The sequence below is a fragment of the Neodiprion lecontei genome, chromosome 4 (assembly GCF_021901455.1).
Source record: "Neodiprion lecontei isolate iyNeoLeco1 chromosome 4, iyNeoLeco1.1, whole genome shotgun sequence".
NCBI classification, from domain to species: domain Eukaryota; kingdom Metazoa; phylum Arthropoda; class Insecta; order Hymenoptera; family Diprionidae; genus Neodiprion; species Neodiprion lecontei.
In genome coordinates this window covers 41,750,601-41,777,598 of record NC_060263.1, presented here as the reverse complement: position 1 = coordinate 41,777,598, position 26,998 = coordinate 41,750,601, and the positions used below count along the sequence as shown (strand labels likewise).

The 26,998-nt window shown below is 38.8% G+C and overlaps 1 protein-coding gene across 9 annotated transcripts; it reads left to right on the top strand.

Annotated features, from left to right (window-relative positions):
• Positions 1-337: 337 nt before the first annotated feature.
• LOC107221502 (protein dissatisfaction-like) lies at positions 338-16,023 on the top strand. 9 transcript variants are annotated; one of them, XR_006904134.1, is made up of 10 exons: positions 338-584; positions 8,112-8,266; positions 8,365-8,480; positions 11,550-11,738; positions 11,935-12,090; positions 12,272-12,444; positions 12,565-12,811; positions 12,937-13,139; positions 13,214-13,301; positions 13,690-13,901. XR_006904134.1 is itself a non-coding variant. In XM_046738727.1 (9 exons), the coding sequence occupies exons 2-9, from the start codon at positions 8,136-8,138 to the stop codon at positions 14,838-14,840; spliced, it is 1,464 nt and encodes a 487-aa protein (XP_046594683.1). In that variant the 5' UTR covers positions 338-584; positions 8,112-8,135; the 3' UTR covers positions 14,841-16,023. The 9 variants fall into 9 exon arrangements, 5 of the variants coding, with proteins under 5 accessions (XP_046594683.1, XP_046594686.1, XP_046594687.1 ...); XR_006904135.1 differs by having other exon boundaries at positions 13,186-13,301; XR_006904133.1 differs by lacking the exon at positions 13,214-13,301.
• Positions 16,024-26,998: the final 10,975 nt, after the last annotated feature.

Here is a 26,998-nt window from a genome sequence, read left to right as displayed (position 1 = left end):
TCACTTGGCGAGGACAAGTTGAAAGGGACTGGCACTGTACGTGTGAAAATAGGTGAAAGCGGCGGCAGAGATGATGACAAGCGGTAGACCGAGGGGATGAAAAAGGTGCTTTCTTGCGGCGCTGATGCTTTTGACGCAAGAGGTTTGCAACCCTCCAATTGCGAGCTCCCCGGAGGGTTGCGGTCGAAAGCTCCGCCTCTCGGCCAACGACGAGTGACTTCGGCCTAGAAGAAGGCGGCGCCAACGTTCACCCTTGGCCAGGATCACGATGGATCACCAGGGCACGAGCTACGTAACCAAAAATCAGGAATCATAGATCACCAGGACACCACGCCGATCGGTCAATCGGTCGGAACCCTGCAATTATTGATTGGTCCATAAATACTGATCCTGTTCCAATCGCGAACCAGTTCGAAGTAAAAGTATTTCCAAAAACTCGTCAACCTGCGGCAGCTCTTAGCGGCGACAAATATATGTTCATTGAAAGTTGACCCGTTGTATCAATTTGTTACGAATTTCATCGGGGATTGTCGCTGATTTGAGGCGACGGGACATATCCGACGATCACTGGAATTTTTCAAACGGTGAGTTAGTCAACTTGCAAGTTTCTTCACTTACATTCCACTTGCTTTTGCAAATTGTTGTGGAGAGTTTGCTGAACAGAGAAGATGTATTGTAGATTTGTACGTGGTTGTGATTAGACTAATGGCGGACTTTTTTTTTATGCTCTCGAATAAAAGCTGCAAAAATTTAGATAGTAATCGCCGTCCACTCCTCGACGCTATTCCGGTAGAAGAAATCAATCATCCCTCAGATCGCAAGTATTATTTTAGTTAATCGCATTATTGTCCCGCAAATTCAGTTTGAGTATATCTGCTCATATTTAGCTCAGTTGGTGAGCCGTTCCTTACGATTTTCGCACCTGGAAAAAATAATTAGTCAACACGCAGCGGTGCAAATAGCCTGTTAATAATAGTGAATCAGTCTAGACTGGAATTTTGTTCAAAAAACCGTCCAAAATTTTTGCATAAAATCGAAACTCATGCGAGGTATGGCTACACATACTGCGCAATCATTTTTGGAGTAGTACAGGAGCAAGTGTAAACTAATCAATTATTCTCATCCTTGCTTAGGAGTGGCAAATTAAATGAAAACCCAAGAATTTCTTCGAATAATGAATAATAATATAGTTTTATCAGATTAATATTTCAATAGTGTCCCATCTTGATGCACTCGTTAAAAATTTTTCAAAACGTGTTCGAAGATGAGTTAACGAACGTCAAATCTTATCAACTAAATTGCAGTGGTAGAACAATCACGTGCCATGTTGTATATTTGATCGACTCTTGTTTTCTTCATTCGTAATATCGTTACTCAAAATTTTGAAATCCATTAAAAGTTTTCTTACAGGTTGTCAGCATGCTAAATGTCTAAGGGTATTTCACTGTCACAAAGTGTAAGAATCTTTTATAACTCCGAATAGCACGTCAAAGGGGATATCCTCCGTATTGTGAGGGGCATAACATATTGACAGATTTGACATCAAATAAGCATCTAATGTACTGTGAGCATGCGGAAAGTTGATTACTGTCTTTTATCAATCACGACGTATTATTCCACGAGAAAATCACGATTAACGATGCACACGACTAATAATTTATCGATACTAGAAATGCCAATTGTAAGGTAAAACTATAATGCGATAATATTTGCTCTTACAATCAGTAATGATCCGATTTGCAGTCTCGTAAACTGTGGGCATAATCTATACATTTGAAAATCCTATCGTGTGCAATGACGTTTTTATAATCGGAATTCATGCTGTTATTAATTGTCACGATATATGGCTTATGTAATTTACTGACGTACTGGAATAACTATAAAGAAGGGAAAAACGAATGGCAAAAAGATTAAATATTGTGCGAATCTCATCCAACTATAAATGACTATATTTACAGGAGGCCGAGATGAAAAAAATCATTCTCGATATCATTCCTCCATAGGTATATCCAATGAGTTTGCATTCTAAAATTTTGGATATCAACGAGAAGGAATTTTTTATGGAACCGCGACTTCAAGTTCCCAGACGACCGATTAATTCTAAGTATGCAGCGATTTAGGGTCGCGTACTAACGGTAAATTAAACTTTCTGGCCATGTATGCATATTATGCAATAGCATATAAAATAATATAATATACCATACAGTAATGTAATGACACCTGTGATGTGCAATAAACCTGTTGTAACGGTCGTCTAGGAACCCGAGGACGTGGTCCACATGAAATTCTTTTGCATGAGTTGTCAGGATTTTAGAATACAACATCTAAGAATGATTTCGAAAAATACACGTTCTTCGCTGTACTTTAATACACACTCGCTTTATACTCCTGTATTTTGGCGATAATGTGTCGCAATGTCAGCTGCTATTGCCAACCTAGTTTGGGGGTTTGCCAATCTTAATTGTTTAACACTATCTGCCGAATCAATGGTACTGCAAATATTAATGAAATGTATCGAGAGGGATGTTAACTAATCAATGATGAGATATTTTTGCTCAAAGTATCCGTATTACGGTGAAACTTGAAAAAATTGATTTTTAACTCATTGCACCACGTTCAAAAAATTTTAAGGTCGTCGATTCCGGGTGAAACAGACTGCATGAAAAATTTATGGCCGGTCGTCTTTTTGGGCAATTTATACAGAAGATTGGATGTCGGGAATTGTAACTGATAAATTAAATTACGTACATATTACACGCATCTTTCCCTTTTTTACAATCAAACATAATGATTAAAAATCAGAACAGACTGTTTCCTTGATTATTCCAGTATAGAATAACTGGAAGGCGGGACTTATTATTTGTGATGGCTCACCGCCGGTATCAAAGAGTTTTGGATTCGCTTCTCACATGGCTCTTTGAAGACCGCGAAAGAGTCCGTGATTTGTCAAACACGGTGGAATGACCTATAAATTGTAGTCCGATGTTTAAAGAGACAGAGGAGGGAGGGGGGGGGGGGGGGTGAGTCGTCTGTAGCGGTGCACAAAATCGTGGCATAAATCTAGGCTCCGCCTGCAGCGTGGTGTGGTGCTACCACCGCTTACATAGAATAATTTCCGTAATTATATATAACAATAAACCCGGGCGCGCTGGTCGTGCAGGCCTCAGTTCACATAACCAGTGCTGTGAAACATATGGTACACATCGGGCAGGTAGGTTGCTCCGTGGACTCCCGTAGTTTGCTGCCCTCGCGCAATGAAAAAAATATGCAATCCCAAGGTATCTCCAGCAACTGCTAAGATTCGAAAACTGATATTGGTGAGGAATTTAATGTTGATGGAAAAAAAGTTATTCAATGGATTAGAAATTTATAGTGTCAATGTCGAGGCAGCAAGTATCCTGGCTATCGAAGTAACAAATTTCACTGCCGTATCAAAGATTTTCCAAGTATGTTGTGAAGTGGACTTCCTAATTTAGCAAGTTCGTCACGCTCGAACTCTGAAACTTGCCAGTCTAGCGGACTAGGTATTTCTTTCCTTATTTATATTCTTGGAAGCCAAGTGATGGTTGGGTGCGCCCGTTCCATCCGTTCCTTCTGGTTATCGCATGTCGTTTAGCGGGTAGGATATGCTCATGCGAAACCTTGCAAAGGAATAAGTATGTAGGTAATATCGCTGAGATTTTCGGACGGAATTAAGCAGTTGGATAAATTTGATACTTCCGCAGTTATTATGTGGAGTAATTATCATAGGAATAGTAGGTTAGGTATTTAGATCAGTATCCGATTTGAAATCCAGTGTGTTTGTGCGGTCTGTCGTTACACAAGGTTCGAATACAAACATGGTTGGAAAAGTGGAGAAAGAAATGCTTTGCGATAGGTACTACGAGCTCATTAATACACGACGGTGGATGCAGCTAAGGATTATACAACTGGTAGGTACGTATGTTCGTATGCCGTAACACCGGTAAAAGTCAAGGGGAAGTTCTGCTTCTGCATAATAAAGTCAGCGCGTCACGCAATCACGACTAAAATTATGGCGTGCGAAAGTCGCACATGTTTTGCGTTGTTTCGATGACCGGAATCGGATATGGCTATTAAATTCGGGATCGAAACGAAATTGTGAATCGACTTACAGATCGGTTAGGTTTTCGGCCGCCGGAGGTGTCGGAAGTTCTATCGGAACAAGTTTGACGCAATCCGTAGTCTTAGCATGAGTAGTAAAATTCACTTGGCCCACGCTCCAATTAAAATAATAGAACAGCCTCCACGCATCTGTTTTGCGTCATATTTTCGGTCATATTTATTCAACGAATGAGTAATCATCAGTTTCAAATCGATCTACGTCATATGTCATGTATCAGTTGCCATATCGAGAACAATTGGTATCGCGTGAAAAAGTGCACGTGACGTGACGAGTTAATAATTTGGGGACAAAAAAATTTGCATATGTATGTAAATTGCAGATATTGCTATGTGTGACGTACATTTTTTATCCACGCCCGTGGGTGACAGTTTGCAGTATCCGGCGCTATTGGAAAGTCATTGGACTACCAAGTAGGTAGCATCATATTCGTTTCTATGCCACAACACTTGCCGGAGCGTGCGAGTTGGCAAGAACCAGGAGACTAAATGGCTTGCCAAACTTTATGATCGATTGCTTGGAAGAGGTTGCAATATGCTTGGTAGTATGTGGGAGACCTATAAGATTCGTATGAAATCACTGTGATAGAAATTTAAATACCTTTGACTTACGTAAAGCATATTGATTGAGCACAGAATTACAACGCCAGTTCACGCTTGTGTAACAGATAACTTATAGTCAGTTAGTCTCAAAGCATGCATGATTTGCTTCGTTAGTAAATGATATATTCTCATCAAACAAAATTCATTGATAATAACGATTTAAGACTGGAAACACGACCGACTTCTTGCCACCAAACAGATACTCAATCTAAACTGGAATAGATGACTGGAAATTAGGCTTCCCGAATTAATTTTCAATTGGGAGCGACTAATTATCTACCTTGTAGCGACATTAGCTCGGAATTATTTTGTACCGTGTGATTGATGAACCGACGGAACATTGTCATTTTTGGCTCGGTAAAAAATGGTTTTTGATGCAAAAACTTTGCAACGCGAAAAATAATATGTCGGGTGAACTCGAAAATATGTCGACATGTTGTTTCCTGTAGGTGTTATACCTAAGTGACGGTCGAACTAATTGTTAGGCAAATTTCTCTGTTTACTTATACGCTTACGTATAGGTGGAATATAATCGAGAGCAATTATTGGGTGAAGTTGACGTCCGTCGGAAAGTTGTACCGCGGGAAGTAGACGACATATGGCGGTGAAGTGCGTGTGCAACACGCAGGGTTAAACAATTCACGTACCCGGCGACTGCCTGCCCGATCACGTATACGAAGCATCGAGTTCATCGTCTATAACTCACGGCAAGGGGTCACTCGGCTGATCGCGAATTACATCTGGTACCGACCGACGCCCATTCCCGTTACGATGATTTCTCATTAAAGTTCATTTCAAGCTCATGCCGAGAAACTACGAGAATACACAAGACTCCGGCTCCCATTGCTAGTATACACCTATTACCGATATCACGGTAGATTACTGGTATTCGAAGTGAAACTGACATTCATTTGTTGGTTGTTTTTCAAACAGTAGCAGGAAAAAAAAAAAAAAAAAATATGGGACCGTCGTTAAGGGAAACCTTGCAGTAAAATTTGGTGCGAGTATTTGTAGGCAACAGTGTTAATAATGGGTAAATCAAGAACATGCCCGAATCCTAATTTTTAAATAACTCGTGTAATTCATTTATTTATTTTGTTGCACAAGATAAAAATAAAAAAATAAATAAAAATCATTTCAACCGTTGGGAAAGCTCAAACTTATACGGATATCATTAATCTTTGGACCTCATTCTTCGAAGCGAGATATATGATTAGAAGGGTTTTGGCTCGTTACTCGTTTCTATCTCGCCGTGATTTAAAACAGGCCTACCCCATTTATGGGTTCATATGACAGTACACCAATCCTAGCAGTAGTTGGCAGAAAATTTACCACGTGTGCTTTGTCAGGACAGCGGCTAGAAAAAAAAGAAGTCACGCTGGCTAGTTTGGTGCCGTTTCCCTCTTTTCATTGTTTAAATTTACGTCTATTCCCGACTCAGCCGTAAAGTTAACTTTTTTGATCTCTAAAGTGGGACGAGAGTGGCAAATTTTTTCCTAAAACGCGTTTGCGGGAAACATAAGATCATATTTCCTGCAAATCCAAAATCAGACAAAGCGAGCGCAAACAATTGCCCACAAGACGGATCGCACCGCCTACGTCGCGGTCAAATTAAATGCCCCAATTTTCAAATAAATATTGCAGCCAGAGTTGAGTCAAAAATAAAGTCCTATATGTAATACAGGAATAAAAGTCGACTTTGATTCCTCGTTAGATAATGTACTATTATTCGTACAGTAATATTCATTAATGCCTTAACCTTGCTGCTATCTTGGTTTCGGTTCGAAACAAATGCAACTTCGAGTATTACGTAAGCGAATTTTGCTTCTGATCGAAAGCAAGTTGGCAGAAAGTTCGTGGTATTAACGAACATTACCGTGCCTTGTCGTTTCCCTCTCGAAGAAGCGTTGCACGAGCCTTCGTAAGGATTGAGCTTTCGAATTACCTGAAATCCTTCGACGAATGCCTAACGTACAACAAACAGGATATGCCAGAGGGAAGCATCGACCAGTAAAGCAGCATACGATTAACTCACAAAGAACCAGAGCCATCGACTTTCTGCAAGTAGCGTCGAAAGCTTTCCAAGCTAACGATCACCTATTATAGACAGATATATGACCAGCGCAGGGTCGCAACCCAGCGCACACCTACAATGTACGTATACGCATACGCATACGTATGCACGCATGACCGCATACCTATTCGAGCGTGGCAGATCGAAGGCTCGCGGTTCCGACGGAAAGCTATCGCGGTGTTCTCCGCCATTGAGTAATAATATTATGACAAGTTGATGCTCACAAATGAGGGCTTCTGGATGACACGAGAGCCCGGCGCCATATTGTGGCCGGCCATGCCTTCGCCTTGGGTCGACTCTGGCCGATGCTCCATGCTCCCTGCTGCTGCTGCATTATTGAGTCTGGGAATCGAGCAGGTGGTCGACGTAGTCCTATTAAGCCGCGCGGGAGTGACGGAGAGGTGTTGGTTGCATCATCGCCCGCGAGGAACTACGGTGAGACAAAGAAGGAGAAACGAGGGAGAGGGTTGTTACAGAAGTCACGAGTGGTTGTGCAGTGCCATTAACTCGGTGGTTTCGAGCACGGCGGGAACTTTGATACGAAGATAACATATTTCGCGCCATTTCATTGCGATTATGAAGTTTCGCAGCGGCGAGGAAAGGGGGGGTTGTTTTTATACACTTACCGATAATATCATACGTCCAGCATGCAAATTAGACGGAAACAGTAGGATGAATTATTTCTGAGGCATTGTACAGAGAACCTTCCGTTTAATGATTGTTGTATGACGCATGGAACAGTAGGAAAACGTACGTCTCGGACACAGGCTTACCGACGCGATGTAGAAACTCAATACCAGAATGTATGGTCTGTGTGGAAAAAGCAATTCCACTATTCGAAGAAAAACTGACGTTGAATTTTTGAATTGGAATTACCGGTAACGCCATCGGGCAACAGCTGTACATTGTTAATTACGATGGCTCTCGAAATTTGCATCATTTTGCCATCTTTCAGAGGTTTGAGAAATTATTTTTAGCCCAGTGATTTAGGCAGATTTTATAGAGATAGAGCGGCAGCATGATATTGCGAACGAACGAACGGACGGACCAACGTTGTCCCGACCTAGGGCGCATTATGTACCGAGCAAACTCGAGCAAACTCAGCTCACATGATTGTGCAGAGAAAGAAGACTCCGTGCACGTTTCTTACTCGACTTAAATTTCACTGAAATGTGGAAAAAGCGTCACCGTATCAGTTGATAATAGGTTATCATTCGTTCTCATTGTCATTGCGATATAGGGTTAAATATCTCGAAACTGCAGTGAAAAAATTATAGAAATATTTTGACACAAGGGTACGTACGTAATTCGACCAGATATGGACGAGGGTGGCAGGGGTGAAGTCTTATGCAGAGTATGCGGTGACAAGGCCTCGGGAAAACATTACGGGGTGCCGAGCTGCGACGGATGTCGCGGTTTCTTCAAACGGTCCATCCGCAGGTATGCGAGGTAACTACACGTTAACTTAATTATTTGTTCACGGTACGAGAATGGGTGGGTTATTTTTCTTGTTTCGACCATTGGAAACACGCTGTATCGATTTTCAGGAATCTGGACTACGTGTGCAAGGAGAACGGCCGATGCGTTGTTGACGTATCCCGAAGGAACCAGTGTCAAGCTTGTCGCTTCACCAAATGTTTGCGTGTGAACATGAAGCGAGATGGTATGCCCGGTTTTTGTCTGGCTTTTTGATTCATTGTTAATAAGGGTGAGCCGGCAGGACCGTCGGAATCAATCGTTGTGACAAAAATGGTAAATTCGGTTTGAAAAGTCTCCGGGAAGGTTAGCGGTACAAAACTAGAATTGATGATTCATAGAAGGACCAGAACATCGAATTTTCGTAGTATTTAAAAATGTGGTAGGTTCAAATACAGACAATTGGAAACATGTAGTAAGTCGAAATACAGAACGAGAAAGTAAAGAAAGGTCAAAACATGGAACACCAAGGTCGAGAATATGTGCACGATTCTATATTATCGAGAGGAATTCTGACGATTCTACAGTTTGGCATTCTATGTTCTGACCTTTCCGATCTTTTACTTCTCTATCTTTGACTCTTAACATTTTTAAATTCTTTATATCAAGTTTTCGTTGCTTTCAAACTTCGATATTGTGGACCTTCGATTTTTTGATTGTTTTCTTTATTTTTACCCACACCCGCCAGTAATGTTATTTGCGCTGATGATAGTAAACACGAAAAAACATTTCACAGAAATATTTCGAGCAAATTCAAGTAGTGGAAGTTTTATTATCGAAAATTCGAGAAAATGTTTCATAATTAGAGCTATGAAAATCAATAAACGCCGATGATTTTTTTTACTAAATTGTAAAATGTTTGATCTTATATTGTTCGTAATAGTGATTTCTAGGGTTGTGCGGGTTCCCGAAATATCGGTAAAAATAGTTCGGGTTCGGAACGGATTTGTATCGGATCGGTTTTTTTGGCGATTCCAGAATGATCGGGAAACCTGGAATCTTGGGGAAACCAGAAACTTGGGCAATCTAACTAAGCAAAAATTTATAATATTGAACAAATACCAAATGCTAAATACTCATAGTAAATAGTATATCTAAATGACATCAATATTTTCACTAAAAAGTCTACCATCTTTCATTAGGAATCCCGAAATTTTCGACAAGACTAATGTTTTGGGAATCTCGAAGTTTTCATGAATCCCGATGTTTTCGGGAAACCCGAGCCGAAACTGATAGATCTTTCCCCACCCGGCCGGACAAGATAGAATTCTGGTACCCGCAAACCCTATAGTGATTTCCAAAAGGCGCCTGACAAAAAGTTTTACGAACAGTCATCTCCATGCAAAAGTGAATAAAACTTTGATTTGTGCAAGTACGACGAAACGGATGTTCGTCGACAATTTGATTTGCACATCATAACTGTACTATAATGCAAGATTTCTCGAATGTTTTTCAGGCAATTAATGGGAATCTTATCAGCGAGCGAAATTCCTGTAAAACATTAGGATTTGATCTAAAGCACCATAGCTCAATCATTTTGAACTTTTTAATCGTAAAAGCATTTCTCAAATTGTTTACATTTTGTTGTTAGCTTGTGTTATTCAAATTCGTTTCCATTAGTTTCTGTTACATGGTACGGATGTTTGTTTAATTCCTGCTTGCTATTGTTGGCTTTCTTCGTTTACCTAAATTTTGTTTCAAACGGTTCAGCCAATTCACCCTTGATAATAAGCGATGGTGATTGTGAGGCTGGTCTGAACCTTGGTGAATCACAGATAAGTCGAAATCGATTTGATAGATCGTGCAGACTGGACCCAAGCTTCGTTGTAACCTTCCTTCTTTAAAGCCACGAGTACGGGATTTTCGAGATTTTCAGTACTCTGCATTCCTATACTTTGTTTTTCACAATGTTAACACAGATGTCTACGGGAGCTGTTTACCTGTTGTATTAATTTTTCACAATTTTCACAATTTCTTTCTCCGTTTGGTTCGTCACAATCCTTAGGTCTGTTCTGAAAGATGGAATCTCTGCGGCTAACATATTGGTCACGGGGCAATGTAAGCTCCCCCCCGCCCCCGTATAATATTCGGTCCGCATATCGCACAAGTACGCACTGACGTTCATCTACATATAGGTATACGGACGAAACGCTGGGAGTTGCGGTTCGACGAGCCACCGTTACCTATTCCTCGACCACTTATAAAACGCGGCATACGTCATTTATGTACATATCGTGGTGCAAATACCCCTGCCGTGGCAGTCAGCGAATACCACCCTGCACCCTGAGAGTGTCGCTGTACGGGTGCAACCCGTCGTTCCGATACCCAAATAACATCACAATGCATATGCCGAGTGACGTATTTACTTTAGCTGTGAAAAAAGACCGAAACGTGAAAAAAAGATAACTGAACGAAAAACACCCATTACACGACGGTTTGTCGGGGCGGGACAAAGTGTCAGAAGCAGGCCGAGGTTCACAGCTTTTGTAAACAAAATGGTACTTGAAGCGGCGACGCCACTCAATGCCAGAGCCTACTCCCTTTCTCCCTTATCCCTCCCCCCGCCCCCTTCCCCCTTCACCCGTGCATCGTCGATCGAATCACAATGCAAACGCTTGATTCCGCTTGGGTATCAATTAGCGAGTGCCATTAGAGTAGACGAGGGCAAAGGCGGAAGAAGATACGGTAACTCTCGAGACAAATGGGGATGGACTGGTTCTACAGAAATCTGTCATACAGAGTAAAAGTCCTCGTACAGAGGATATTCCGTAGGACCTCTTCTATAGAAATTTCATTCCACGGAGTGCGTTCCTACAGAGAACGTTTTACATGAAATGATGGATATATTCTTTTCTACAGAATGCTTCGTGCTATTCTACAGAGTTCGCTACAGCGGAAAAATGATTTAAACAAGTCGAGAACTCCTCAACTTATTTAGAATAATATCTGAAACCAAAACACGCAGTCCCCTGATGAGAACGCAAAAGGCGCCTGTATCACCACGAAAGCTAGAACAAGTTAGGTTTCCATTTCCGTAGTAGCGAACATTGTAGGATAACATATTTATAGAAAAGGTTCTGTAGGATATTCCTTGCAGGACTTTTACTCGATAGGATAGATTGGAACTGGAGGCCTGTCGAGACAAATACACAGAAATGAAATTATACTTGAACGTTATGATCATAATTCATATTAAATTTCTCGTTGTTATCTTGTCTAATTAATCTTGCACGAGTCTAACGTTTCCACAATTTAGCGGTGCAGCACGAGAGAGCACCGAGAAATGTAGCATCTTTTGCGACCACCGTCCGCAGAGTTCCATCGGGACTTCATCCCGGCATCCCCCACATCTACCATACGGCCACTGGAGCTCCGTATCATCCGCTCATCTACCCAGCCTTTTTCCCCTTCAAGCCAACGATACCGACCTTTGCACCAGGCGTGGGTAAGTCAATGTTTATTTCGATTATTGTGCAAATTCGGACGCCGACTTGGCCGGAATACCAATCTTACTGCAAGTGAGACGATTATCTTCAGGTCAACTTTCACAGCTTAGAGTAATAATTCAATACAAATGTGCAGGCTACGTATAAACGTGCTGTTACAAGGGGAGGTTTTCTGAAGCCGATATTGACCCTCAGGTATAGATTTCAAGTGTCAGTCATCGCCTCCAATTCAGGGGCTTTTCCTGGCGCGGGCGGGGAACGAACCTCTGCCGCCACCTCTTTCGGCCAAGGAAGACGAGGTGACGAGTTCCGAGGAAGCTGCGACCGTTGACAGCCAAAACTCGGGAAAGGGTGAGCGCTTAAATTACGTATAACCGATATCTATCGGTCGACGACCGGGTACCCATCCAACGAAAACAGCTCGGTATATACGTACGTAAGGTGTATAACTATATACATATATTAAGGACAGTGATAGTGATACCAACATGTAAAGTAACGAAATGACTGGCCAAGTTATTGATTCTTGCAGAGGACGCCCATGGCGATCCTTTGGCATCCTCGCCATCGAGCCTGGCGACGGCAATGTCGGACTACGCCTCCTCGGGATTGACGCTGTTGACAACGGAAAACGTTTACGAATCTGCAGCGAAGCTACTTTTTCTTGCTGTTAAATGGGCAAGAAGTATACCCTCCTTCCTCCAGGTTGTTCTTACTAAATGCATTTAAAAAAAAAAAAACTCTCTCCATTACTCCAGCAATAAAATCAAGCGTCCCGAAACTTGATCGCTTTACGAATGTGTTTTACTCCTTCGATCGTTTCAGCTGTCATATCGAGACCAGGCGATACTCCTCGAAGAGTCCTGGAGCGAACTGTTCGTCCTTACGGCGGCGCAATGGAACTTTCCGGCGGAGGCGGCTGCTCTGGTCTCGGCTGACGCATCCATTGACAGGCGATCTGGCCTGGAAGAGGAGGCAAGAAGGCTCAGGGAACTTCTGGCAAGATGCGCAACGCTGAGGATCGACCACTCCGAGTACGCTTGCCTGAAGGCGATAGTTCTTTTCAAAGGAGGTACAAAATCGAATTTCATTATACTTCAGGGACAATGCATCCATCACCCAGCTAGAATTACAGTGAAACTTCAGTTATACGCTTCGTAGTTGTACATTTCTCGTGTATACGTTTTTCGCACTTAGACACTGCGTATTCCGTCCTCTGGCGCTCATCATTTCTACGTTATTACGGCTGATTTTTTAGTCGAATCTTTCGATTCGACGTTCAACTTGCCTACCGCTAGATGGTGTGCGTGTTTTGATGTTTCGTGAATTTATCTACCGCTGGATGGCGCAGCTTGACCTATGCGCCTGATGCTAGTCCAAACACGTTCTGCCAAGCTCAGGTTAGATCTTCACTTAACGTCACTGGATTAACCTTAACCCTCACAGGACACACCTATTTTTTTCTATGACGAAGAACACTCTGGGTCAAAATCACTCTGTCCCGTTTTTGATGCGTTACCATTTCAAGCGTACGAGTCCAATTGACCAGAAAACATTCAAGGGTATACTTTCACTATCTTATAATGTGAGAGTGTAGTTTATAAGTACAAATACATGTGATAAATTTGAACAAAGAAAATCCGGAAATACAGAAAGTCTTGCAGTATTACTATTTCAGAAGAAAATGGTGTGGGTCAGAATGATCCAGTATGTTCTCGAAGGGTTACTCTAGCGCGCTCTGCGGTGACATGCTCTAATTAATGATATCAGTTGATTTCGCTAGGGTGAATAAAATGACAAGTTGATATGATCTGTAAAACCTCTGAAAATCATAATTTCTTTATCTTACAATTACGATGGATTGGCATATTGGAATGTTGAGATATTTCACTTGAACGTTATTCTTAGCCATACGTCAATATTGCTATATCCTTTCAAAAACGTACACAGGTATAACTGAAGTTTCACTGTATACGCTGCTCCAAGTTAAGATCAAACGGAAAGTGGGAAAGAAGGGAAGAAAACTCTTGAATGCCGATCCCTCTATCGTAGAATCGCGAGGTCTAGCCGAGGCCGTGAGGGTAACAGCTCTTCAGGAACAAACCGTAGCCGTACTCGGCGAGCAGGGCGCGGGTCGCGTCGGACGGCTGCTTCTTCTCCTTCCACCGGCGCGAGCTCTCTGCCGCAGGACGCTCCAGGAGTTGCTCTTCAAGCCGACTGTGGGGGACGTTAGCGTCGAACGGCTTCTAGGGGACATGGTCCATGCGACGAGGCCGGTTTGAGTAGCAAATTTTTTATAATCCAGTTAGGCATTCCTAGCCAATCACATACATATGTATGCCCAACAGTCATTCGCCAACGTTTATTGTACGTGTTAGCATACCTATACTGTAACTAGCCCTATTTCTGCTTCTTGTGTAATTACTGTAGCATCGGCATCCGTGGGAGGGTGTTAAATTTCACGGTGTACGAGTCAGCTCGGAAGTGACATCTCTCGATTTGGCCAATTGGCCCCCATGAAGATTCCCTCTCGGCCATACGTGCCGGGCGTTCTTGTCAAATGTCGGCTTCGTTTAATGCCCTTCAGGATTATTTGGGCTGAGGATGAGATGCGTATCGCAGCTCATACCTCTGTCTTTTAACATTTCATCCGTAGTTCACGTATAAAGTAGGAAAAAATAATTGAGTCCCGATTAAAGACGCGCACGATGTTAGGGCTTGTATTCTAGTCATCTATGATTGCATTCGAGATTTGCCGGGATTTTGTTGCATTTATCAAGGATTATTCGTGCAATGTTAATGATAGGATTCAAAAGTGCAGTGAAGAGTTCGACCGCGTTGCTTGCCTATCGCAATGGTCTTGTATAACACAGGTTTGGAAACACCGCCATTCTTCCGTGTTGCTGGGATCACAACTAGAATTAACGACCAGAAGAAGCATAGAAGAAGCTAAGCTCGCTGTGATCTCTACGTATATCCAAACGCTTGAAATCCAGACGGATACCGTCAACCATTTCAATGTAAACAAGAACAAGAATGCCACCGATTTCTGCCGGGAACTTGGATTGCAACGAACCCAGCGGCTCGGTTCTGGCGAGTAGCACTATAACAATTAGTGAGACTCGTTCCCACGGTAATGTGCAAGGCACAAATACTATCACTTGCTTGAAAAGTATGATTTTTATTCTCCTTTTATGCAGTTGGTGAGAATTGTCTCAAATGTTCAGCGGTTGCAGATATGTCACGGGTTTTCGGCCTCATTGTGAAACATTTCTTCGCCGATTGAATTTGACATATTAATATATGGACGTACCTGAGGCATGAATCAGTCTGCGTTCAGAAAGTGAGGCTAGGATTTGATTAAATTATTGAATTTTTCTGTGCATGGGTCATGGATTTCACCGACACGTCAGATTGTAACTTCTTCTATCGAATCCCCACTAACGGATCTAGAGTCATAGCTCTCGTGCTCCAGTGGATCAAATTTATCTACATATTTATTTATTTCCGTATCAACGTACGTGTTCATCAATTTCTTTAACCTTTTTTTTTCCAAAAACACCGTTTAATTTTCACACCGAAGTTTTTTCATCGACTTTACATACCATCGAAAATATGTACTAATCGCTAAAAATGACCTCGTATTGGTATACATTGCGCAAATTCGGGAATTGGGAATAATTCAACAGGACAGAGCAGACATATTTATTAACTAGAATAATTTATTTTTTTTTTCATGGTAGAAAAAGGAGAATGTATAATAACTCATGGACTGCATTGTACTCATATATATACAATTACATACAATCCTCGATTGAATGTTACACATAAGTTCCTTATAAATCTGATTCTATGAATATTTTGCCCGAGAGCGGTTCTCATTTAACGTAATTTAATATATAATAAGTGAATGTGTATGCCGCAATATTTGTGAGAAACTGGCTTCAAGTGTATACGTGAATTTACATACGACTGTTATTACATTGTTAATTTTTGGATTTATATGTGTTATTTATGAAAAACGGGCTGCATGATTCTTGTATTATAGGTCATACATATTTATTATATGAGTATATAATGAGCTGTGAATCGGGTTTTAATTAACGTGGTGTCTACATATACAACCATTCATATGTTACGTATTATAATTTAAAGATAGCAAGCGGTGCCAAAATACACAGATAAGCTGTATGCAGACAATATTCATCGTTCAATTGGCAAATGAAATAATTTACGAATCCACGGTTATCCTACGGATAGTTCTTTTTAGCTGTTATACTCTGACCGTTGTTCAAAAACTTTTATGGGATTGAAGAAATGTTATTTTAAATGTTTTCTTGTGTTTTGTTTTTCTCAATAATTTTATTTATCATTATTCTTTAGCATCTAAGCACATAAACCCATTTTGGCTCTCCAAAATCTATACAGTGAATTTATTCTTACTTTTTTCCATTTTGCTTTGTTTCCTTAATATTTTAACGGTTTTACATTTATAAATTCCAAGAGTACGTTATACAATAATAATTCGCAATAAATCTTGATGCCACAATGTTCGAAGCACATCATTTGTGAGGAATTGTTACCAGGTATTATTATACAGATGGCTGTACGCCTATGGGTAAAATACGTTATTACAATCGGCTCAGTTTTTACATGACGATTCTCGGACAACGAAGAAACGTCGAACAATTTATACTTTCCGTCTTGGCAGTTGGCCTAGGATTCGTTTTCGAAGAAGAAAGAAAAGTGTACAGCGTTGTAGATATACGGGATCGGAGAATGCGATACAACGAAAGAACGGTCACGCCAGAAATGAATGGCTCCGCGACAGCGCTACATTATTCGGTTGAATGGTCGAAGAGACGTGAATCAATTTTTTCCAATGAATAAATAAAAACATATCCACGGCCACTGTTCTTTCCCATTCGACGTTGTTACGATACAGGAATGATATTCGTTCATCAAACATTATGCCGAAGGTGTAATCGGTCGGATTGTATAAATCTATTCATCCAACATTTCTTCCGCGTAATCGTCATTATCATCGCATGATTATTACCCGCGGTATTTTACTCATCGCACCATCGTTATACAACGTTTCATTATTAATTATGAATTAGTATTTTATTATTAATTTTTTCACTCCCCGTTAACTCAGTATAGATACCTAATATTTCTCTGTAGTATATTTCCTGGGTATAATTGTGTGGATGTAATATGGATTGTAACCTGTATCTATAGGCGTTACGGGACATACAGGGTAACTTATTGAACACCGCCCACGATTGCGACGGACGCAGTCGATTTTAGGCTGCATGACCACCTCGGCATCGGGTGGCCTTCTTATCATCACTCAAGGATCGGGCGGCCGGTGTTCAATAAATGGTCTTGTACGCGAGTGTGCTAATTCGAGAAAGAGAAGAGAGACTTGAGTGTTGGTTATAGAGATTTTGATAAATGCCGTTATTAACCAACATTTGAATTTCATTGCACGCGAGAGCGTGAGCCTGTGTGTGTGTGTGTGCGTGTGTGTGTGTGTGTGCGACTGCGTGTGCCTGCATGTGCAAAGTAGATATTCCTATATAGAATTACACCTGTAACATTGTAAGAAATCTGCGTTCAACGGTCTACGTAGTATAATAATTATTTTCCATAGCGGATCGTCATGAGGTATGAGTTTTTTGTTTGAATTCAGAGGAATTGTTGAGGTAGCATTGTGGCATGCCGACGTACCGGATCTATTTCGAGTTGCGAGCAGTGAGTAAGGAATTCAAGTCGGTTCTAGCGGACACTGTTCAAGGCAATAACAGTCATGATAGTGTTGATGATAGTAATAATGGTAACAACAACAATAACAATGGAAGCAGCAGCAGCCAGTAAAAGTTGTAGTAGCGATAGTAGTAGTGGCAGCAGTAGTAGCAGTAACAGTGGCAGTGGCAGTAGTGGTAGCGGTAGTACTGACAGCCGACTGGTGATAGGGTAGTTGCTGGTAGCAACGGTGATTGAGCATTAATCATAGTAATCGTCATCATCATCATCATCATCATCATCATCATCATCATCATCATCATCATCATTATATACAAGTAATGGTCGTAGTACTAGTAATAACAATAGCATAAGCATAATAATCGTAATAATTGTGGTACTAGCATTGATATATTGAGTAACAATACATAGACGTGTAGACGTGCGCAAAGATAATCGCCGCAAAGGCTCGCAATGGTCAAAGCAACGAGACAAATGTCGGGTGTCGGCATGTTTGCGGGGAATTGTGGAATTGAAACAATTAACCCGTACGAAAGAAACATCAATAATAACAATAACGGAGTCAAGTAAGAGGAAGCTCTCAAGCCCTATGCCTGTATCACTATTGCACTTGTGGTTTGTTTGATTTACGGCTGCGGGTATGTAGTAACAAATAGGAGAATTGTAAATATTGTGAGCCATAGTATGTATTGTTGATCGGATAGTTATGTCACCGGTTACGGAACATACAAGAACTAAAAATAAATCGTCCATAAAATGTATACGTAGGTACATACATGCAATACATAGATATGTATGTGTTGTAAAATTATCGCATTTAGTGTATAATCATAGTCTTCGGCAGATTTGCAAATCTTAATTTATATGTCGGATCGATAATTTGTCGAAACGAAAGCTATAATGCGTTAGGGTAAATTTGCGGTCGAAGCGCACCCTTCTTTCTTTCTTCACACAATTAATTTTTACACATCCAACGTAGTATGGTTCTCATTAAAATGTCCGATCTATGGTATATGGCAATTCCTCACATCAACAAAATTTTAATCGAACTCAGCGGTGAGTTTTCCCTCCAGGATTATAAGGTCCCAAATGTATTTTTGGTTTCACTTCATTTTCATTTCATTTCGTTATTCGATAAATTTTTCATCACCGCGCGAAGTATTTACTTCGCATTTCGTATGTATTTCAAGTTGGAACATGGGTATTCTATCTATACATATATTCTACATATGAGGTATTCCACGACAACTCGACAAACGATTATACCTCATCATTTTTGATTTGCTTCATAATTTTTTACACAATAGTCCTAAACTCTGAACAGCACTCTTGCATTATTTCTGGTTTTTCGCTTGAAACAAATGCCAGTTTAGAAAAATTCGAAAAAATGGTCAAATATTCATCGTCAAAGATGATCATTTTAGGCCAAATCCGGAAGTGGTAACTATTTTTTTTTTTATATATTCATTTTACTAATTTAATCGAAAAAATTCAAATATTACTGTTAAAAAGATGACGGAATCACCGCGGAATGGCATTTTCATCCCTCGAGTTGGTGTGTAATACGTCACACTTGTAGGAGATGATCGGCCAAACACCAACGAGATCAAGTACAATTGACCAGACATTTTTTGAGCTTACAATTAAAACGTGTTGTTTGACATTGTTCTATCGTCCACGATCTGGCGTCATTTTTCATTTAATGCAGTTTTGATTGTTTTTTAGTTTTACTCAAATTTGACTTAAAAGTTGGTGACAATTTCGCTCTCTGGAGGGATAACCGCACCGTCTATCTTGCCTTATAGTTATGAACTTTATTTCTACTCTTTGTATACTTAATGATCAACCATATATGTAGTAATCTTTGAACATTATCCATTAAAAACACCATAACTTTAATTTGTCGTCAAAATTTTATGCGCCTTGTGTAAATTAAAACAATATGCAGTGCACAAGTTTTTCTTCTGTCTTGCAAATACGTACACGGAGAGAAAAATCTAAGAATAATTACCCTGCTGTTACTATGATCGTGATGTAAAAGACACCTAATGTAGTTTTTACGGTGCTGCATCAGAAAAATGCGTCGTCACATTTTAAATTTTATGCTGCCGAAATACATAGTTTCTAAGCAAGGTAGTAATTTTTTTCATAAACACCTATAATTTTTGTAACATGCATCAATAAAAAATGCATTAGGTGTCTTTTACATCACGATTATAGATAGCAGGGTAATTTTTCTCAGATTTTTCTCACCGTGTAGTAGTTAGTGCTAGTAGTGGTAGTAGTAGTAGTGGTAATAGCGGTAGTAGTAGTAGTAGTAGTAGTAGTAGTAGTAGTAGTAGTAGTAGTAGTAGTAGTAGTAGTAGTAGTAAGTAAAATTGTAGTAGTCACCATTATAATCATCGCCGTCGTCATCATTTTATTTATCCATAATCATATCTCAAATTTTGTATAATGTTATTCTGTTTTCCGTCATGATTTCCGTAGAATTACCAATACATATTATATGAAATACAAAAATTAAACAAATTCATACATATTCATTTTACTAAATTCATCAAAGTACAGCAAATAATCAATCACTGAAGGCACAAAAATAGTAGTAGTTATTAAAGTAGAAGAAATTATAATAGGATAATAGCCATTAAAGTAATCAAGGTAGACAAACAATAGCAATCATAATAGCAATAGTAGTGTAATAATGAAAATGATATATCAATAATAATAATAATAATAATAATAATAACGACAATAATAATAATAATAACAACGACAACAACAACAACAACAATAACGATACGTAATACATAGTAAATGATACATAATAATAATAAAAGTGTGATTCATTACCAAGAAAATATCTTTAGGGAGTTTCGAACACGGACTTCCGTTCGACCGATTTAAGAATATTTACGAATACCGGTTCAACATTTTTTCCTCAATAATTCCAATCGATTCGGAGTTTTTTTTGTAAACAGACCGTGCTGTTGTCAAAAAGTCCGCTTTGGTCATCTATAAACGATTATGAATAAATATCGTACAGATTTTCAATCAATAAATTTCCTCGCGAGACTGGCTTCGAGGTTATAGCGCACAACCTGACATCCGAAGGCGATTATAGGGCGAAGAATTTTAAATTGATCCGATGTTTTACGAATAAATGGGATAAAATCTCATAAGTACTTTTAAATCGGTCGTGTAATCTTGCGCTTGATAAACATGAAACTCAGTAGGTTCTTAGTTTTCAAACTTGTGTTTAGGGATTAGCGTTTCACATGTTTTGTCACACTGGCTTTGCATAACGGAACAATTTCAAAATTATGCATCGTGGGCTTGATTATTATACTTTTTATTGTTTACGTGTTTCACTTTTATTTTTATTCATCGCTTCCATTCCCTTCATCGCCGACTATATTATTCCTCTTTCGAACTGCAATCTAGTTTTCAACGCCACGAATGCGAAAAACGCCAAGTGATCGTGCACGCTTGCCAATGACGTAACTCAAGCAAACAGCAATTATATTAATTATGGAGCAACGAAGCCCTCGCCGCGGTTATTGTTAGTTGCGCTCTATATATGAATACCAAACGCATATATACAACATATGCCAGTTAAGCGTCTTATCTTATTCATGCATTTCGAATAAATGATTCAAGTGTCGACCAACGTCGCGCTGATCAGAATTATACCTGCAATGGCAACCGACAATACGTTAGTTTACATTATCGTGTCCCTGAGAAATAAGCGCTGCATTTTTTTTTCGCTCACGGATTCAACGTATTCCATTCTCATCATTTTCATCATTCATCTTTAGTTTTTTCTGCGAGGACTGTTTTAACAACGTCGGTATTACAGTTATCGTTACAACTATAATTATAATAATAATATTAACAATATTAATTATTATCGTAGTAATTATTCCTATTATCAATGTTTTGGTTATCATTAAATTTCAAAAAAAAAATGTTGTAATTATTAAGCTTGTTATTAATAATCATATTACAATTCTATCATATAGTGTCATTGTTGTTGTTGTTGTTGTTGTTGTTGTTTTAATTATTATTATTACCATTATTATTATCGTTATTATTACTACAATGATTACTATTACTATTATTATTATTATTATCGTTATTATTATTATTATTGTAATTACTATAGTTATTACTATTATTTTTATTATATTTTATTATTATTATTATTATTATTATTGTTGTTGTTGTTGTTGTTGTTATTATTATTAATAATAGTAGGTACTATTCCTTAAAATGGTCACATGCTGCCATTTTGTGAGCACGAAACAGAATTATCCCACACGTCGTATGAGGCGTGTGTACTATATTTGTCAGGTGTATACCGTGTAATGTATTTTGAATCCACAAATGTTCTTAGATTATTCCGCGGGATGCCGATTCGTTTAATACGTTACATTTTTTTCAGTAGCTTCTCTGTTGCGATCATCATTTATGCTTCGATACTTGATTTTTTTTTTATGAAATTTGCTTGATCTCGCCATAGTGCAATAATTGTAAATATGCAACGTACGTAGGCCTGCCGGCAAGTGTAACAATATATGTTATAATGTATGCCCCAATCCGGTCAGAGGCTGCAGATTCCGGCAGTAATTATATACAACTGCATTTTTTCTCTCTTTCTTTTTCCGTTTCTTCATTTTCTCTTACCGTGCGATTGAACTGTACTAGTTTATTGTTAATTCAAGATAACAACATTACAGCAGAGTGTTACGCGTAGGAAGTCGAAAGTCGATAATATTTTGGGTTCGTGCGTTATTAGAGTTAATGAGTCGCGAATAAAGGGTCATCTATTGAATAACACGCAGCCGTAATACCTGAAGCCTTCCCCCCGTTTCACTCGACGGTCCGCCGGTCGGTATTCAATAAATGACCCTGTATGCCATGTCCGTCGTGTAATTTATGAATAGAGATGGATTTTTCTTCTTCGGTTGTTGCGTAGAATGAAAAAATTTACAGTTCAAGTATATTGTACAGCAATCGCAGCAAAATTGTTGCAGAATGAACGATTACGAATACGCATAATTATACAATTCATGATGACTTTTGTGCAATCGTAGTTACACGGACATATATATACATATACATATATATATATATATATATATATATATATATATATATATATATATATATATATTGTATATCGATACGGTCTATGTAGCCTGTCTTACGAAACATTTCAATGTCTGTTTCTATATATAGGAGTGTAGATAAACGTCTGCATACACGTATAGGTCTATTTTTCGGCAATATTTCCGAATTCCTAATTCGGACCCATGACCCGACCTAATCCGAAATTAATTAACCTATCGGCCAAAAATTTCACACGGATTTGGCCTCGTCAATATCTATATAGATTCGTGTAACGTTAGATCTCCTAGAAATATACAGTGGTTATTGACAAGAATAGGAACGAAACGATCGAACAAACGAGTAAACGCTAACGGTAAAATTAAAATCCTACAAAGTAATGTTCGCGAATTACACCGGAACACAAAAAAGAAAAGTGGTCTGTAAATTTGAACAGACCCGCCTACTTTTATGTATTTTGACGCGCTGAATCCGAATCTGAGGTCCGTTTGGTCCGTACACCGTTGAAATTTTGAGAAAAGTGCAAAAAACCGTAAAAAATGGAGAAAACTGTAGTTTTGGTGATAAAAAAAATTTCTAAATATAAATCATATAAGTTTTACATGTGATTCGATCCGCTGAGTATAAATCTGAAGTTTATTTTGCCTGTAGGCCCTTAAAAATATAAATAAATTGCAAAAAAACTCTAAAAATTGCTATAAATTGTATTTACAGTAATAAAAAAATTGGTTAAACATGGTTAAATTTATTTCTCACATATCGTGACGCACTAAATCCGAATAAAAAATCTGTTAACGTGAATCAGTTAGAAATTTACCAAAAATCGTTCAAAAAAGCATAGAAAGATAAGGTAAGGAACGAGCTTTATCGATATCAAGGGAAGTGGAATGTCAACATGATGGCATTCATTGATTTTTGCTGGACGCTGAAGAGAGAAGTAACGAAGGACAATAAAAAACGAAAGAGAAACCCGTTGCGTAGGTCATTTGAAGACAAAAGAGTTCGACACAAACGAAGAACAGCTTGAAATCGATAAAGCTCGTTCCTTACCTTATCTTTCTATGCTTTTTTGAACGATTTTTGGTAAATTTCTGACTGATTCACGTTAACAGATTTTTTATTTGGATTTAGTGCATCACAATATGTGAGAAATAAATTTAATCAATGTAAATACAATTTATAGCAATTTTCAGGGAGTTTTTACAATTTATTTATAGTTTTAAAGGCCTACAGGCAAAATAAACTTCAGATTTATACTCAGCGGATCGAATCACAAGTAAAACTTATATGATTAATATTTATAATTTTTTTTATCACCAATACTGCAGTATTTTCCATATTTCGCGGTTTTTTTTGCACTTTTCTCAAAATTTTGAGGGTGTACGGACCAAACGGACCTCAGATTCGGATTCAGCGCGTCAAAATACATAAAAGTAGGTGGGTCTGTTCAAATGTACAGAACACTTTTTTTTTTTTTTTGTCGGCCGGTGTTATCTAACGATATTAAGGCTATTGGAAATTTAACAAAAGAAACTCTCAGTACTTTGGTCACCCTTGTTTAGTAGCGAATTAAATTAAACGTCGCGTTAGACACTAGCTCAAGCGGTTAGATACCAAGTATTTTTTTCATACGGTACGTCAATTTGTAATTTTCGCCAACTAGTATTGGCAAACAGCAGCGTTATAGTTTCTTTATCAGAACAAAATGACGGTGGAAGTACAGGACATAATAATCCAAATGGGCAAATATGCGTCAGTTTTTTTCCCCTTGCACCATTTCTCATCTTACTTTCATTATTCACAAGTTTGTTTCTTGGATCTTATTTGTTTTCTCGGTATTATTACTATTATCATTATTTTTATTATTATTCCATGGAAAAAAGACCTTTCGAATTCACATGTGATACGTTCATTATATGGATAGCACTATTTTTCGAGTAAAAATTCAAGGAAGTACGGTGAAAATTACTTATCGGTACGTTAGAGTTAAATTCGCGAATATTCTCTGAATTTGTCACACACCGCAATGCCAGTAATTTTGACTGCGATACAGCGCTGTCCTCATAATTAACGTCGGGTATACGATTCCAACAAATTTTTTCCCCTGTATTGTTTTTGCTGTTGGTATTACTATTATTGTTGTTATTATTATTAATATTATTATCATATTACTATTATTACCATCATTAACGTGATCATTATCATCATCATTATTATTATTATTGTTGTTGTTGGGTTCTTGTTATTATTATTTGCATATCGTAAAAAATGGTGGTTTTGTGGTAACGGATGCATTTTCAATTCAGTAATGCTTACAACGTTCAACTCAATCGGCTAGAAACCTGTGTTCAATTTTTCTCCGCGACCAAGTTACGCGGAAACTAAAGTTTACCTACCGCTGAATTGAAGCGCAGGGCTCGTCACGACAATGAATCGGGGGGGGGGGGGGGGGGGGGGGGGGCCGACGACACGCGTCACAGGGCCAATGTTTCAAGTCAGGTATTAAGAGTTCACAATTAACCCAAGATTCTTCGTAATTTAAACGACGACCCCGCGCTACCAAGCCGAATAAACGAACTGTCATTGTATATGATTTTGCGAATGCATTTTGGCTTTTAGTACCAACAGGGACATCGAGTCACGGACGTACATACGGAGTGGTTTGCTTTGCAAATGTAATTTCAGGAGTCGTCGCTGGATGCGACATATTTGCGATCCCAGCGATATAATAGGGTGCAATCGACCGACTCATCGTGCATGTGGGTTATTCGAAATTCCGGCAATCCTTTAATTCGCACGCCACTCGCCTGCGTCCCTAATATGTTACCTAAGCACTAATCTTATCACTATTATCCGAAACGAATTATACATTGCGATGTAATCTCTTCGAGGTGATCCATAACTATGAATTTATTACGTTTCATTTTTATACACCTTTATTGGTTTAATGATTATTCGTTTTTTTCTCTTTTGTCGTTTTGTAAATTTTTTTTTTCCTTCATATTTTCCATTTGCTTTTTCTCTCCAGTTTTCAACTGTCCTTTTGTCTAGAATCATTTTACCCCCAGCTCGTTGCTGCCTCTTGTCACGGTTCACAAACGAATCGTGCAGCGGAATCGAGACGCAGAACCCAGTAATACCGCATCGTGTTATTCAATAACTGTTTTTTTTTTTTTTTTTTTGCCATCAATTCGTAGAATGCGGTATGTACCAAAGGATTTTTAACGTATATATTTTGTCCAAGTATAGGTATAGGTATAGGTATAGGTATAGGTATATGTATATTTAACACATGTAATATGTATGTGTGGATGTAGTAAGACAAGTGTAAGAGACCCGCGTAGTTTTCATAATGCCCATGCTGGCAGCAATAGGATAATAGAATATATTAAGGCTTGCATATTATTCACACATATCGATCAACAGATCTTTTCCCCGTTAATATTCTATTTCAATTATATGTATATAGATCAGGTTTCAACAATATTTCTCGTACGTGTGATATTACTATGTACACGTATAGCTATAGTAGTATTTTTAGCGATATCACCCTCTCTCTTCGCTTAACAACAATGCCCAGCAGTGTATTAATATAGGTAATTATAAGGCCTTCGATCTCTGCCAACTATTCACCTCGACATATTATATCATCACCGTTATATTACTTATATAGACGTACTAATGTGTATATGTATAATATCAATATGCATATAGGTATGTATGTATATGCAGTGTATAACATATATTGTAGAGTATAGAGTAATTTACACATACAAGGAACGAAGGAACGAAGGAACGAACGAGGGAACGGATGTTCTATACTGCGGGGTGAATGCCCAAAATTAATAATTATATATTATTATATATTATATGTTAACACATGGCGTATGTACGTCCTTTGCAAGAATCTCGTCAAGAATGCCGTCTGTACCGATCGGTGATCTCCCTTTCGTTAATACTAAAATCCAAAATGTCACGTCGTCAATTTTCATACCGGACATTACGCATAAAGTATAGTAAAGTCACAGCATTTTGATTACATATTGTATTATAGGTCGCCATATCCATATCCATATCCATATCCGTAACGTAGTTCTGGTATGTACGTGTGTATGTATGCATAGGTGTAACGAATCGCACGTTATACGTTGAAGCGGACCATGGGTATGCGTATAACGCGTACGTACAATTATCAGAAACTCGGGACGTAAAGTGTCGAAATGATATGGTTACCTATAAGCAACCGTCTCCTCATTCTCCCCGTGGGTATTTCAATCTGCACAATTGATATCTACGTATATGTATATTAATAAGTATCTACAGAGGTATAGTGTATAATATTATTATATAAATTCTATACGAA

Bases quoted from the DNA above. Each gene is read 5' to 3' on its own strand.
- LOC107221502 (XM_046738727.1), top strand. From the start codon at position 8,136: ATGGACGAGGGTGGCAGGGGTGAAGTCTTATGCAGAGTATGCGGTGAC. The intron at 11,739-11,934 runs GTAAGTCAATGT...ATTGACCCTCAG, and splicing joins GACCTTTGCACCAGGCGTGG to GTATAGATTTCAAGTGTCAG. The intron at 14,016-14,612 runs GTTTGAGTAGCA...TGTATAACACAG, and splicing joins TGGTCCATGCGACGAGGCCG to GTTTGGAAACACCGCCATTC.